This window comes from Mastigoproctus giganteus, chromosome 4 (assembly GCF_048544385.1).
Source record: "Mastigoproctus giganteus isolate SK-2022 chromosome 4, ASM4854438v1, whole genome shotgun sequence".
Taxonomy (NCBI): domain Eukaryota; kingdom Metazoa; phylum Arthropoda; class Arachnida; order Uropygi; family Thelyphonidae; genus Mastigoproctus; species Mastigoproctus giganteus.
Genome location: NC_143578.1, coordinates 205,697,982 through 205,712,192, shown reverse-complemented (window position 1 = coordinate 205,712,192; position 14,211 = coordinate 205,697,982). Strand labels below are relative to the sequence as shown.

Here is a 14,211-nt window from a genome sequence, read left to right as displayed (position 1 = left end):
TCAAGCGACTCAGAAGCCTATGGCAGATATAAGCTAGTCTGTAATCAGGTCACAAAGGAGGTTAGGCAAGGCAAAGGCAGATTACGAGAAATCCTTGGCAAAAGATGCTAAGAAAAACAGCAAGGATTTCTTTACTTATATAAACTCTAAAAGGAAGGTAATAAATCTGATTGGTCCACTTAACATCGATAGTTCGACTGTTGATGATCCTGCTCAGATAGCAAACAAACTGAATGAGTATTTTGCATCTACATTCACACATGAGGAATTATTAAGGTTTGAAAATGGCAGAAGGTTATCAAATTGTAGCAGGATATTTAATGGTTTTGTAATAACTGAAAGCAAAGTGGAGGAGAAATTGTCGAAGTTAAACATAAGAAAAGCACCTGGGGTGGATGGGATCTATCCAGTTATATTAAAGGAGGCGGCAAAGCAACTAAGCAAACCCTTAGCCATAATTATGAGAGCATGCATGGACTCAGTGGAGGTTCCCACTGACTGGAGATGTGCAAATGTATCCCCAATTCACAAAGGGGGATTGAAGGGTGACACGAGTAATTACAGAGCAGTTAGTTTAACTTCTGTTCCGGGTATAATAATGGAGTCAATGGTTAAAGATGCATTGCATGATCATCTAGACAAGACTGCAGCAATAATTCAGACACAGCATGGGTTTGTTAAGGGAAAGTCTTGTCTGACAAATTTGATAGGATATTATGATGTGGTTACAAAGGAACTGGATGCAAAAAATAATTTTGATATCATATATTTGGATTTCAGGAAAGCTTTTGACACTGTTGCGCATGGAAGACTATTGTATAAATTGGAGCTGAATGGAATTAAGGGTAAGTTGCTACAATGGATAAAAGGATGGTTAACTGGGAGAAGACAGAGGGTGGTAATCAATGGGTGTTGCTCTTCGTGGACTAATGTTATTAGTGGAGTCCCACAGGGTTCGGTGTTGGGTCCTCTGTTGTTTTGTATATTTATCGATGATATTGATGAAGGTATATCAGGCTTAGTGTCGAAGTTTGCAGATGATACAAAGGTTGGCAGGGTTGTTAATGACAGTAATGGCAGTGTGCTACTGCAACAGGATCTAGATAATTTGGGCAGATGGGCTAAGAAGTGGCAACTGAAGTTTAACCTTGACAAATGTAAAGTACTGCATATGGGTAGAAGTAACCCCAGAGAAACGTACCAACCGTGTGGTACTACACTTAAGGTGGTAGAAAATGAAAAAGACCTGGGAGTAATTGTGCTGTTTTTTTTGATTTGGTAGTTGCTGGTGCATCAGCTTCTGTGGCCATATTGCACCTCCCAAGGTTTTTGCAGTACTTTGATCCAAGCCCGAGGTGGGAATTGAACCCGCGACCTTTGGGTTGCCGGGTAGGTGCTTTACCCACTCGGCTAGCCCGGTGGGCAAGTAATTGTGCAGTCAAATATGAAGTTTTCTGAGCAATGCAGACAGGCTGCCAGGGCAGGTCATGGGGTTTTGTCAAAGATATATAGGAATTTTGATAGCAGGGAAAAGGAGGTGATTGTCCTTCTGTATAAGAGAATGGTCAGGCCACGCCTTGAGTACTGCGTACAGGTCTGGAGGCCTCATTTTAGGAAGGATGTAGATTTACTTGGGCGTGTACAGAGAACGGCAAAAAGATTGGTGAGGTGAATGAAGTCTTCCTCTTACCATGAGAGGCTTAAGTTCTGCAAATTGCAGTGGCTGGAGACTAGGCACCTGGGCGGTGATCTGATTGAAGTGTATAAGGCCTTGAATGGGTTGAGCACGCTGAATTCTAATGGGATCCTTCCACTTGTTCAGATTACAAACCTAAGGGGGCATAAATTCAAATTAAGAAAAGACAGATGTAGAATAGATATGCGGAAATTTGCCTTTAGCCAGTGGGTGTTTAATTGCTGGAACAAACTTCCATCTGTCGTTGTGGAAGTTGATAGGTTGAATAAATTTAAAGAGGAACTGGACAGGCATTTGGAGGGAATGGTGTGATTTTTTTTTTCCTTTGGCTGATGCTGCATAAGCTCATACACTTGCTTTCTTGCATCACATGCCACTACTACTACTACAAGTTATTAAAGGCATTTTTTTGTTATCCTAGATCGTATCTGTTTTTTTTATCCTTAAAGGATAAGTTATTAATGCAAAAGAGTGAATTTAAATTAAATAAAGAAAATAATCATACCATTGAAAGAAATTTTAAACATTTGCTACCTGAAATCATGGAGTATGAAAGAACTTTTGTCTCGGTGGCAAGACAGTGAAAACCGAATAAGAAATTTGTCGAAGACAGTTTATCTATAAAATCGAGTGAAATTCCCTTTTCAATTAAGAAAGCCTGGAATAGCTTTGAAACCATTGCGACTAGCAGTGCTGAAGCTGAGCGAGCTTTCAGCGTAATGAATAATATTGCGTGAATGAATGAATAATGTTGACATTCATCGACCGGTGAAATACCACCACTTTGCTTATTGGACGCTTGAAGTGGTGAAACCCATGTTTAGTCTCTAGAGCAAAGTTTCCGATATCCCCCTCCCCCCCATATTCTCCTTCAACCCATGCACGGTACTAACTACTATAGGTTTTGATACCTTTCGTGTTTGGGGTTTTCATAAAAAAAAAAAAAAAAAAAAAAATTAAACATGTTGCAGATTATAATGACCATACATCTAAATGGAAAACCATTGCTTCAATTTGATCCAGATCGTTACGTCAAATCATTCTTCTATTCCTCTGTAATTATTGCTCAGCTATTGAGTAAAGCTCGACCACAAATATTAATAAAGAAGTAAATTGTATATGGCAATTTTTAAAATAAATTTTTCTTGAATATTTGTAATCTGTGATTTTTGTATACCTTTTCTAGAATAGTTTGTTTTTTATGTAATATTTTTGATATTGTGGAATGTTTTGTGATAGTTTTTGTTATTTGTGATATGGGAAATACCCCCAGGGGCTCAAATCTGGTGAGTATGGGCTTGGCACACCCAGGGTCCTGAGCTGGATATCATTCTTCTCTCTCTCTCTCTCTCTCTCTCTCTCTCTCTCTCTCTCTCTCTCTCTCTCTCTCTCTCTCTCTCTCTCTCTCAGGGTAATTCAGAAGTTATTTATTTTTTTTGCCTGTTGCAGCATAAGCCTCAAGGCTTCCTTGCACCATATGGCTAAGAATAATAATAATAATATTTTGTGTTATTTTTTATTCGCAATATTAAAATTTTATCATCAAAAATTTATCCATTACATTTTTCTAGATGTAAAAAAAAAAAGAGAATAAAAAAGTTGGGCGTCTGCCGAGCATGCGCGGTAGATGGTTTATGTGAAACATCCTTTGCGTTTGTTTTAGATATTTTGATTTGTATATATTGATTACGAAATAAAAAAGAGCTTTTGTATTGTAAATATTTTATCGATCATTCAGAAATTTCCATAATTACTGGAAGACAATGTAAAATGGATTAATGATAACTAAAGTAAGAGACGTATATTTGCTACTGCAACAAATCTAAATGTCTCCGAAAACAGCATCAATTGAGGTACCCGACCTTAGGTGAAACGCCATATGCAGCTGTTCGGGGCACCTAACAACGGAATGTTACGTGCCCCGAACAGCTGCATATGCGAAAATGCGAGACGAAAAAAGAAATTGTTGACAAATCTTTGTATTGTTGCAATCATATGACAAATACTTGCAGTCATACTTACTGCAGTAGTAACTACAGAAAGTATGATTATGACATCATACTATTCAAAAATTCTAAAAAGTTAGAACTCCAGATATTGTACTGGTCAAGAAAAATGTATCACGCGCTCTAATCATACTACTAGTGAGTGCTCCACATGACTAGTGGTGTGAGCGTGGGAAGTGACTCTGGCAGACACCGCGGATGACGTCACTTCTGTGACTGATCACATTTACTCGGTAGGTATCCGCCCCCCCAAAAAAGTCGGCAATAGTCGGTATTGGTCCCATCGTTGTTTTGTATATTTATTAATGATATTGATGAAGGTATACCAGCTTAATGTCAAAGCTGGTATACCTTCATCAATGATATTGATGAAGGTATGAAGCTTAATGTCAAAGTTTCAGATGATACAAAGGTTGGCAAGGTTGTTAATAACAGTAATCACAGTATGCTGCTGCAACAGGATATGGAACAGTTGGGTAGATGGATTGAGAAGTGGCAACTGAAGTTAAACATTGACAAATGCAAAGTACTGCATATGGGTAGCAGTAACCCCAGAGAAATGTACCAACTATGTGGTGTTACACTCAGAGTAGTGGAGAATGAAAGAGACCTTGGGGTAATTATGCAGTTAGATATGAAGTTTTCTGAGCAGTGCAGACAGGCTGCCAGAGTAGATCATGGGGTCTTGTCAATGATATACAGGAATTTTGCGAGCAGGGATAAGGATTGTTGTTTGTTATTTGGTTTTTAGAAGCATTAGCAACTAAGCCCATATTGCTCTGGGCATATGCGGTGGTCATTCCCTGACCTTTCCGCATTCTCCGTATTTGGCGGTTACGGGCTTGAACCCCCGGTCTGATCAAGAAGCGTGTGATACGTACTGCTGCTCCTTCCCACCTGGCTACGGGGCACCATTGGTCACTGCATCATAGTAACCTATCAGATTGGTTAGGCTAGACCACCCCAAAAATCTAGTCTAGGATCTGGGATCGAACCAGACCTTTCACATATAAGTTGATGAAATAAAAACTATTGATGACTATTGATGAAATGAAAACAAAAATTATATATTTTTTTACCAATAACTGGATCTGTTGCTGTGACATTTCAGGTCTACACCAGAAATGGCACAGCAGCAGCAATCCCTGTAAGAATAGCAGGAATATAACTTATGCTGAACTTTCAAAGGTCTTGAAATTTTTTGTCTGTGGAGATGACTGATGTTTCCACTGCATGCTGCTTTGCTTGCACTCTCGCTCATAAAGTTTTTGTACCATGTTTGATCTACAGCAACTATGCAACCCAAGAAGTAATTTCTTCTCTTCATATTGTGTTAAGTGTACAGGCATTCACAAATGTTTTTGTTTACCACTGAGCCACTTGGATCTGCCCTGGTGAGTGTGTGCCAAGACAAAAATTTTTTAATGTAACAAATGTGTGACTTTGTCCTGAGTAAGGGTAATTTTCCAGAGTTTTGGTCATTTCAATAATTGAGGACACAACATTCGTCTTTTTAAAACAAGTGAAGTTTCTGTTGGTGAGATGCAAGGAGCCATAATGTTTTTTTTTTATGTAATCCTCTGTATGCATACATTAGCATTAGTAGAGGCATTTGATGCAAGAAAGCAAGCTTATGCAGCATCAGCCAAAAAAAAAAAAAAAAACCACTTCCACTTCCACTTCACCCCTCTGTTCGTTCAAAATACCTGTCCAGCTGAGCCTTAAACTTATTTAGGCTATCAACCTCCACTACAAGGGATGGAAGTCTGTTCTACCAACCAACCACCCACTGGCTAAAGGCAAATTTCCTCATTCAGAAATTTGAATTTATGCCCTCTCAGGTGATTATTCTGAGCTAAAGGAAGAATCCCATCAGCATTGAGCATGCTCAAACCATTCAAAGCTTTATACACCTCTATCAGATCACCTCGCTGGTGCCTAGTCTCCAGACACTGTAATTTGCAAAACTTAAGCCTTTCTTCGTAAGAGCACCCCTTTGTTCCATTCACTAATCTTGTTGCCCTTCTCTGTACTCGTTCCAGCAGCTCTACATCCTTCTTCAAATGAGGCCTCCAGACCTGTATACAGTACTCTAGGTGCGTGGCCTGACCATTGCCTTATACAAGGGAATAATCACCTCCTTATCCCTGCTGGAAAAATTCCTGTATATCATTGACAATACTCCATGAGCTACTCTTGCTGCCCGTCTGCACTGCTCAGAGAACTTCATATCTGCCTGCACAACCGCCCCCAAGTCCCTTTCATTCTCTTCCACTGTCAGTGTAGTACCACAGAGTTGATACGTTGCTCTGGGGTTGCTGTTTCCCATGTGTAGTACTTTACATTTGTCAACGTTAAACTTCATTTGCCACCTCTCAGCCCATCTGCTCAACCTTTCCAGATCCTGTTGCAGCAGCATAGTGTCAATAGTGTCCTTGACAACCCTGCCAACCTTTGTATCGTCTGCAAACTTGGACATTAAGCTTGATATACCATCATCAATATCATTTATAAATACAGAAAACAATAATGGACCCAACACTGAGCCCTGAGGGACTCTACTAATAACATTAGTCCACGATGAGCAGTGTCCATTGATTACCACTCTGACTTCTCCCCCTCAACCACCCCTTTATCCATAGCCGCAATTTGCCTCCAATATCACACTGCTCCAATTTGTGTAGCAGTCTTCCATGTGCAACAGTATCAAAAGCCTTTCTAAGATCCAAGTATATAATATCAAAGCTATTCCCTGCATCCAGTTCTTTTGTGACTGCATCATAATATCCAATCAAATTGGTCAGGCAAGACTTCCCCTTAACAAAACCATGCTGTGTCCGAGCTATAACTGAAGTCTTGTCTAAGTGATCCTGCAGTGCTTCTTTAACCAGTGCCTCCATTAATTTTCCTGGAACAGAAGTTAAGCTCACAGGTCTATAATTACTTGTGTCAGCCTTTGATCCTCCTTTGTGAATTGGGGTCACATTTGCACATTTCCAGTCTATGGGTACCTTCCCTGAGTCCAAGGAAGCTCTCATAATTATGGCTAAGGGTTTGCTTACTTCCTTTGCTGCCTCCTTTAATATAACTGGATAGATCCCATCCACCCCGGGTGCCTTTCTTGTGTTTATCTTCAACAGGTTCTCCTCCACTTTACTCCCAGTTATTTCAAGATTCCCCTCGCTGAATAACTCCTCATGTGTGAATGTCGATGCAAAATATTCATTTAGTTTGTTAGCTACCTGAGCAGGATCATCAACAGTGGACCCATCAATATCAAGTGGACCAATCTGATTCATCCCCTTCCTTCTAGAGTTTACATAAGTAAAGAACTCTTTGCTGTTTTTCTTTGCATCCCTTGCCAAGGATTTCTCGTAATCTGCCTTCGCCTGCCTAACCTCCTTTGTAACTTGGTTGCATATCAACTTGTATCTATCATAGGCTTCTGTGTCATGTGTTAATTTGTAAGTATCCCATGCATTTTTCTTCTCTGCCATATGCCTCATTAGTTCATCTGACATACATGATAGCTAATATATCCTACTGTTATAATTTGTATACAAATGCTTATCATTAATACAAATTTGTATTAATGTTAGGCATAAACATTAATAGAAATTCGTAAATTTACATTCATGGCAACAAGTAATTTAAATTTAGACAACTGAAATCTTGTTTCCATTTGACATACCCTCATATGAATGTGCAGAAAAAAAAAATTGAATTAAAAAATATTTTATACTAACTTCACTTCTGCTTCTTTCCATCAATTCCACAGCTCGCTGACGTTTTTTTATCATCTCCTCACAGGATTTCCTAAACAATTTGAAAAGAACTTCAATGTTTCAAAGAAATTTGAAGGACACATATTTTTAATGCTGATTTCTAGGTTAGAATTAACACATTTCTTTAAAACATTGGCTATTTTCCTAGTTACAGGACTTTATCTTAATTGGACACCAGGAGAGAGAAAAAAAAGTAGCGGAAATAAAGGAAAGCAGGAAAATAAAGTCTCAACTTAATACTCAGAGAATAGAATCTAGTGAACATTCATTCTGATACACTGAATTATTCTGAAATTTACAAAAGCATTTGTTATATGGACATTGGAGAGCATTAGGTATGAAGTGTTTTATATATAATTCTCACTAACATGGCTGTTGGGCAGTTGATAATGGCCTTAACCAGACCAGAGAAACCAAACCTGAATTAGATGTTCAGTTTACTACCTGAACATCCTATTCAATTAATTGTAGTCTAGTTTCCTACATCCACTGCAGAGGAGTCTCAGCACAATATAGTAGTTTCCAATATTTAAGCAACAACCATAAAATCTGAGATAAAGAAAAATACATCATCATCAGCCATTTTCAATCCACTGCAGGATGAAGGCCTCTCCAGCAAATTTCCAGTTCCTTCTGTTTTGAGCACTGGCCATCCGTTTACTACCCACAAACTCATGAATTTCATCTATCCATCTCCGCCTTTGTCTTCCAGGTTTTCTTCTAGCTCCTCTTGGATACCATTCTGTTATTTTCTTAGTCCATCTGTCATCACTTCAAGCTATGTGTCCTGCCCAAGACCATTTTAGTTCTTTAGTTTTGATAAGAATGTCCTTTACTTGAGTTTGCTGCCTAATCCATGTGTTTCTCTTCTTATCTAACAGTCTGATTCCCAATATAATTCATTCCATTCTTCGCTGTGTAGTTCTCAGCTTCTCTTCCATTCTTTTGGTGAGTGCCCAAGTTTCACTTCCATAAGTCATGGTGGGAAGTATACATTGGTTCATTATTTTACGTTTCAGACAAACTGGGATATTGCTCTTCAGTATGTGACTATATTTCCTGAATGCTATCCATCCAAAATTTATTCTTCTCTTGACTTCCAGCCATTTATCATTATTACAGCTAATAACTTGTCCCAGATAAGTATATGACTCCACCTTTTCAATTACTGCTCCTTCAATCATTATTTCCCTTTCTGTGGCATACTTGTTCATCATTACTTTTGTTTTAGTCATATTCATCTTTAGTCCAAAATCCTTACTAACTGTGCATAACTGATTAAGAATTTCCTCTAATTCTTTGTGATCGTGGCTTATGACCACAATGTCATCTGCAAATCGTAAATGGTTTAGCTACTCTCCGTTCACATTGACTCCTTTCTGCGACCAGTCTAATCTTCTGAAAGCTTCCTCAAGGGCAGCAGTAAACAGCTTCGGAGATATTGTGTCTCCTTGTCAAACTCCTTTCTCGATTTTAAATTTCCTACTGGCTTTGTCTAGCCTAATAAAGGAGGTAGCACTCTCATATATTTTCTTCAAAATCATAATATATGGGGTATCTATGCCTTGTCTTTCTAATGCCCGAAACATTGCCTTATGCTGTATGGAATCAAATGCCTTTTCATAATCCACAAATGCCAGGCATAATGGTGTTTTATATTCATTTGCTTTCTCCATTAGCTATGATATTACGTGAAGGTGATCCATAGTTGAGAATCCTGTCCTAAAGCCAGCTTGCTCTTTCGGTTGATTTTCATCAAGTATTCTTTCTAATCTGTTAGTAATGACCCTTGTGAATAACTTGTAGATGTGGGATAACAAGCTAATTGGTCTATAATTTCCAATTTCTGATTTATCTCCTTTCTTATGCAGCAAAACTATGATTGCATTATTCCACTGCTTAGGCGTCACACCTTTTCTAAGGCACTTTGTGAACAGCCTTGCCAGTTTTTGTGTTATGTCTCTTCCTCCCAATTTTAACAACTCTACAGTAACTTCATCTTCCCCTGGGGCTTTCTGATTCTTCATTTTCTTCAATGCATGTTCTACCTCATCAGGAAGAATATCGGGTATGTCGTATGTGTTGCTACTTTGCAATCCATCTTCCCCACTGCTGGCATCATTCCCCTGCTCCTTGTATAATTCTCTATAGTAGTCTTCTGCTATTTGAATTATGCCTTCTCCGTTGTTTATAAGTACACCATCTCTATTCTTCAGTTTCAGTATCATTTGTCTTTCTGTATTACTGCTCATGGCTGCTGATTTAAATCCTTTGTTTTCCCTTAATGCTTGTTCTACTTTTCTTGTGTTAAATCTTCTTATGTCTTCTCTGAGTCTCTTTCCAATGGCTCTGCATAACTCAGTATACTCAATTTTCTCCCTGTCAGTGCTTTTCTTGCTCTTTATTTGTCGTGTTCGGTTCATCATGACAAGTGTTTCTTGACTAATTTTTTCTTCTTTGGATTTCTTTTTTCCTATAGGTTTTTTGGGCTTTATCACTTTCAGAAAGTTGTAATATTCCTCGTCGATATCTTGGTCCTGAGCAGTCTGCAGAAGCTCAAACTTGTTCTTAAGTTCCAGTACATACTGCTTTTTCTCCTCTTCTGTTATCTCAAAGACCTTTGTATTATTTACTTGAGTCAGTTTTTTCCTTTCCTCTCCTACATCTATATCAAGTGTACATCTTACCATTCTGTGATCACTTCCAACATTTACCTTATTCAGGATGATAACATCATTCACAATATATCTTCTGTTAGTGAGGATGAAGTCAAATTCATTAGTAGTTAATCCATTTGGACTCTTCCATGTCCACTTTCTGTTCACCCTTTTCTTGAAAAAAGTGTTCATTACTGACAGTCCTTGAGATTCTGCAAATTCCACAAGTCTTTCACCTCTTTCATTTCTTTCACCAATTCCAAAATTTCCTATAGTTCCCCTTTTCTGCGCTGTTTTGTCTTTTTCCAACCTTAGCATTGAAGTCCCCCATAATAATAGTGTAGTGGGTTTTCTGCTCATCTAGAAGACTCTCAATTTCGGTGTACATTTCTTCAACCTCTTCATCATCATGGCTCAATGTTGGTGCATAAATCATTATAATCTTTAGCTTGTACCTCTTAGAAATCTTGAGTATTAGTCTTGACACCCTTGGTGATGTACTTTTGAATTCCAAAATGTTGTTTTTAAAATCTTTATGGACCAGAAACCCAACTCCACCTTCACTCCTTTCACTGTTTCTATTGGTGTACAGCAGATTTCCACTTGATAAACTTATAAGTGATTCATTTCTTCTTCTTGTTTCAGCCAAACCGATGATATTCCAATTCACATTTTCTAATTCCTTTTCCAAGAAAAATACATACTCAATGTAATTATCAAATCATTTGTGGAAGGGTATTATTATAAAATTTAGTTATATTCAGTTTTCAAAATTCATAATTGCCCAAAATTCAGGGAAGTATTTTCAGATAAATCAAATAAGGCCCAATAATAAATCCCATTCTTCAACAAAAACAAATCTTAGCACAGGACAGGGTAATAACAACCTCTGGAAAGAGGTTGATATCACCCAATTAATCTCCTTAAAGTATTCCAAACATGTTGAGTTGGATTCAGGTTAAAAGATCTCGCTCACTAATCCACATAAAAATATGTTCACTTGGAGATAAAAAATAATAATAATAATAAAATATATATATATATAGTACTTTTTTTGGGACGGTACGCAATGATACAGCGTACCGGCACCTCACCTTTATTAACAGTGACGTGTGACATTTGGATGCAGTGCACTTCGAAATTTGTAATATTTTGTAAATTTTTTTCAACTTTTCCCTACTGTTCAAATAAGCTTAAAATTTTTTAACTAAATTTGCATTTTTTAGTGTCTATTGTTAAGATATTTTCTATATAAAATTGTATAACCATTTTTATAATTCTAAATTACTCAGTCAGGCCTATTTTTAACGAGGTCCTTTTATAGCAAATTATTTTGAATTTCCCTTGGAAGTTACATTTAAAATAGTTTATTTCCGTTGAGCGAAGAAAATTTTCATATAGCGAACGGATTAGGAGAGAATTAACTCGGTACGCACTGTTCACATTTCTGGCCTTCAGGCAATTGGTCCTGCTGTGCAAATTAAGAGAACTAAAGCATTCTACAACTTAGTGGTACCTGGTAAAACCTTTCCGACCAACTGTCCCACATACAGAGGAGTCGCGCTAGTCAAGAGTGAGCAGATCAAGATGTATTCCCAATGGGCTCTGACCCATCTTCTACTACTGCAGTGGTGTCCAACCTTTTCCCGTACAGGGGCCATATTCAAAAAAAATTCACCAAAGTTAAGATTTCTTTAGTGTGTTACATTTTCCATATCTTGTATGTAAAAGTAAAATTGAAAATATTCGAAACTTTTATTAAGTACAATACACAATTACATTTACTGAACAAAGCATTTAATGAGAATTTTTTTTATAATTAACAAAATTTAAAATGCTGTTTTAGTTCGCTTTCCTCGAGGGCCGTAGGTTGGATACCTTTCTGAATCAACTGTAAGCTCTCCGTTCGAGAATTAGAAAAGTGATTTTCTTTTACCTCGACAAATAATCATCTGTTGTTTGGTGGAAGTGCATTATCCACATTTTCCCGTAAATTTTCCCTATCTCTGCTTACATGGTCACAGTACCTTAATATCCGAATGACATGACATTTTGGATAGTTTCAAAAAAAAAAAAAAAAAAAAAAAGAAAAGAAAAAATTCAAATTTAAGAACTAGTGACTGATGACGAGAGACAGAAAATGAGGACAACGAAGGTATTAATCCTTCTAAACATGAATTGTTGGCATTTGGTGAAAATGAAATTAGAAAATTGTCAATTAGGTTACAGTTAAATGAAAGAGATGCAATTCATGGATACCTAATTGATAAGAAGGTTTCAGAATAATTTAATGAACGCTCTGAGTACGATACCAATTTCATCAAGTGAATGTGAATGAGGATTTTCACAAATGAATCTGATTGCCGGCCCAACCAGCGCTTCGTTGATGACAAAAACAGTTTCTTAAAATTGTAGGCCCACCGCTGACCCGCTTCGATCCATCAAAATATGTCGATTTGTGGCTGCTTTGCGTCATTCAGCAACCGACATAAAAAGAGAAAGAAAAGAAGTCAGCAACCTGCGGCTTGCGAGCCACATACAGTTTTTTTAACACATAACTGCATTTATTTAACTTTACAACTCACATAAAGCACAATTTGAAATGGAGTTAAAGGATTTAAAAATCAAAGACACGTGGAGGCAAGACTAAAATGCCTTAAAACTGAAATTGAGGATTTGGAGAGGCAAAAGGCTGCCCTTGCAATTCTACACAAATGGACAGTGAAAGATGAGTTTAAAATTCAGACCAAATTGTGTTCGATGTGTGGTACAGCTTACCGGACCCATATATAAATTTAAAAATATTTGCGTTTGGACTTCTCTCAGTTTTTGGTTCGACGTATTTCTGCAAGCAAATATTTTTGAACTTGAACTATATCAAAAATAAATCAAGAAACTGTTGTGTGAACAATGCGAGGATGTTTAATTACAACATACTCGCATGATGTTGAGAGACACTTGCTCAAGAAGTTCATCAGCAAAAGTCACATTAATTTGTACCTAATTGGATGTTTGTTATGTTTTTTCAGTACTAATAAATAATATTTCAAAAAATATATTTTTTTAATAAACATCTTCCCACTCTATTCCATTTCTTAAAAAAAAAACTCTCGCTCCCCCTCCCCCTCCCAGCTTGAGCTGAGGTGCAGCTCTTCGGATCCTCTCTTTTTTTTTTAATTAGATCAAAAATGGCTCTTCACTCAAAAAAGGTTGCCAACCCCTGGCTTAGGGTGTTGAATGAGAACTTAATAAAAATTTGGAATATTCTACAGAAACTTTATTATGAAATTATTTTTACTTATGTTATTATTTTACTCACATTTTGCTTATTTTTTTATATGCTTGAATAATAAATTTATGCTTAATAAACTGTGTTAATAAACTTAATCTGTTGCTCTTATTCTAAAAACATTACTACTAAAGTAACAGCATCAGGAAAAAAAAAAAAATTTTTGAGTACTTTTCATATCCTTTTAATTTAAAATTTTTCCTGATGGCAAAAAATGAGTACTGGCACCTATTTTCTTACAAAAAAAAAGCACTGTATATATATATATATATATATATATAAACTATGAAAAATATATAAATGAAGGGTAGCATACATACAAGCACTATGAAGAATGAGTGAATAAATGTGGAAACCATAATGAAATAGCACATGCTAAGTAAACTTCAAACACTAAATTCACTGAATATTTAAAAAACAAATAGTACCAAAGAAATAACATTTGAAAAGACATATAGTAAGAAGGCAGAGGTTTAGTGACATCGAAATTTAGTTAAAATCAGTTAAATTTAGGAAACCAAAATAATAGGCAAATACTAAGAATGATTAGAATCAAATGATAATATTGTATGAAATATCACAAAATTTGCCAAAGAACTACATGCTAAATGATGCTGAAATCCCAATATTGGGATTTCAGCATCAATGCATAGGAACAGAAATAGCAAAGAAATTAAAATTAATTAGGTTAATTTTTAATTCTTTGGTACTATTTTTTTAAATATATATCTGTGTATACATTAGTTCTTTTGAAAATCTTCAAAGCATAGTTGTTTTA

At 36.7% G+C, this 14,211-nt stretch overlaps 1 protein-coding gene across 1 annotated transcript in view; it reads right to left on the bottom strand.

The window, feature by feature from the left end:
• LOC150087340 (ubiquitin carboxyl-terminal hydrolase 20-like) overlaps positions 1–14,211 on the bottom strand; it is a 561,531-nt gene that overhangs the window by 184,682 nt on the left and 362,638 nt on the right. Inside the window, exon 14 of the mRNA XM_090372003.1 lies at positions 7,449–7,518. Coding sequence (XP_090228129.1) covers positions 7,449–7,518 — 70 coding nt within the window. The remainder of the gene's footprint in view (positions 1–7,448; positions 7,519–14,211) is intronic.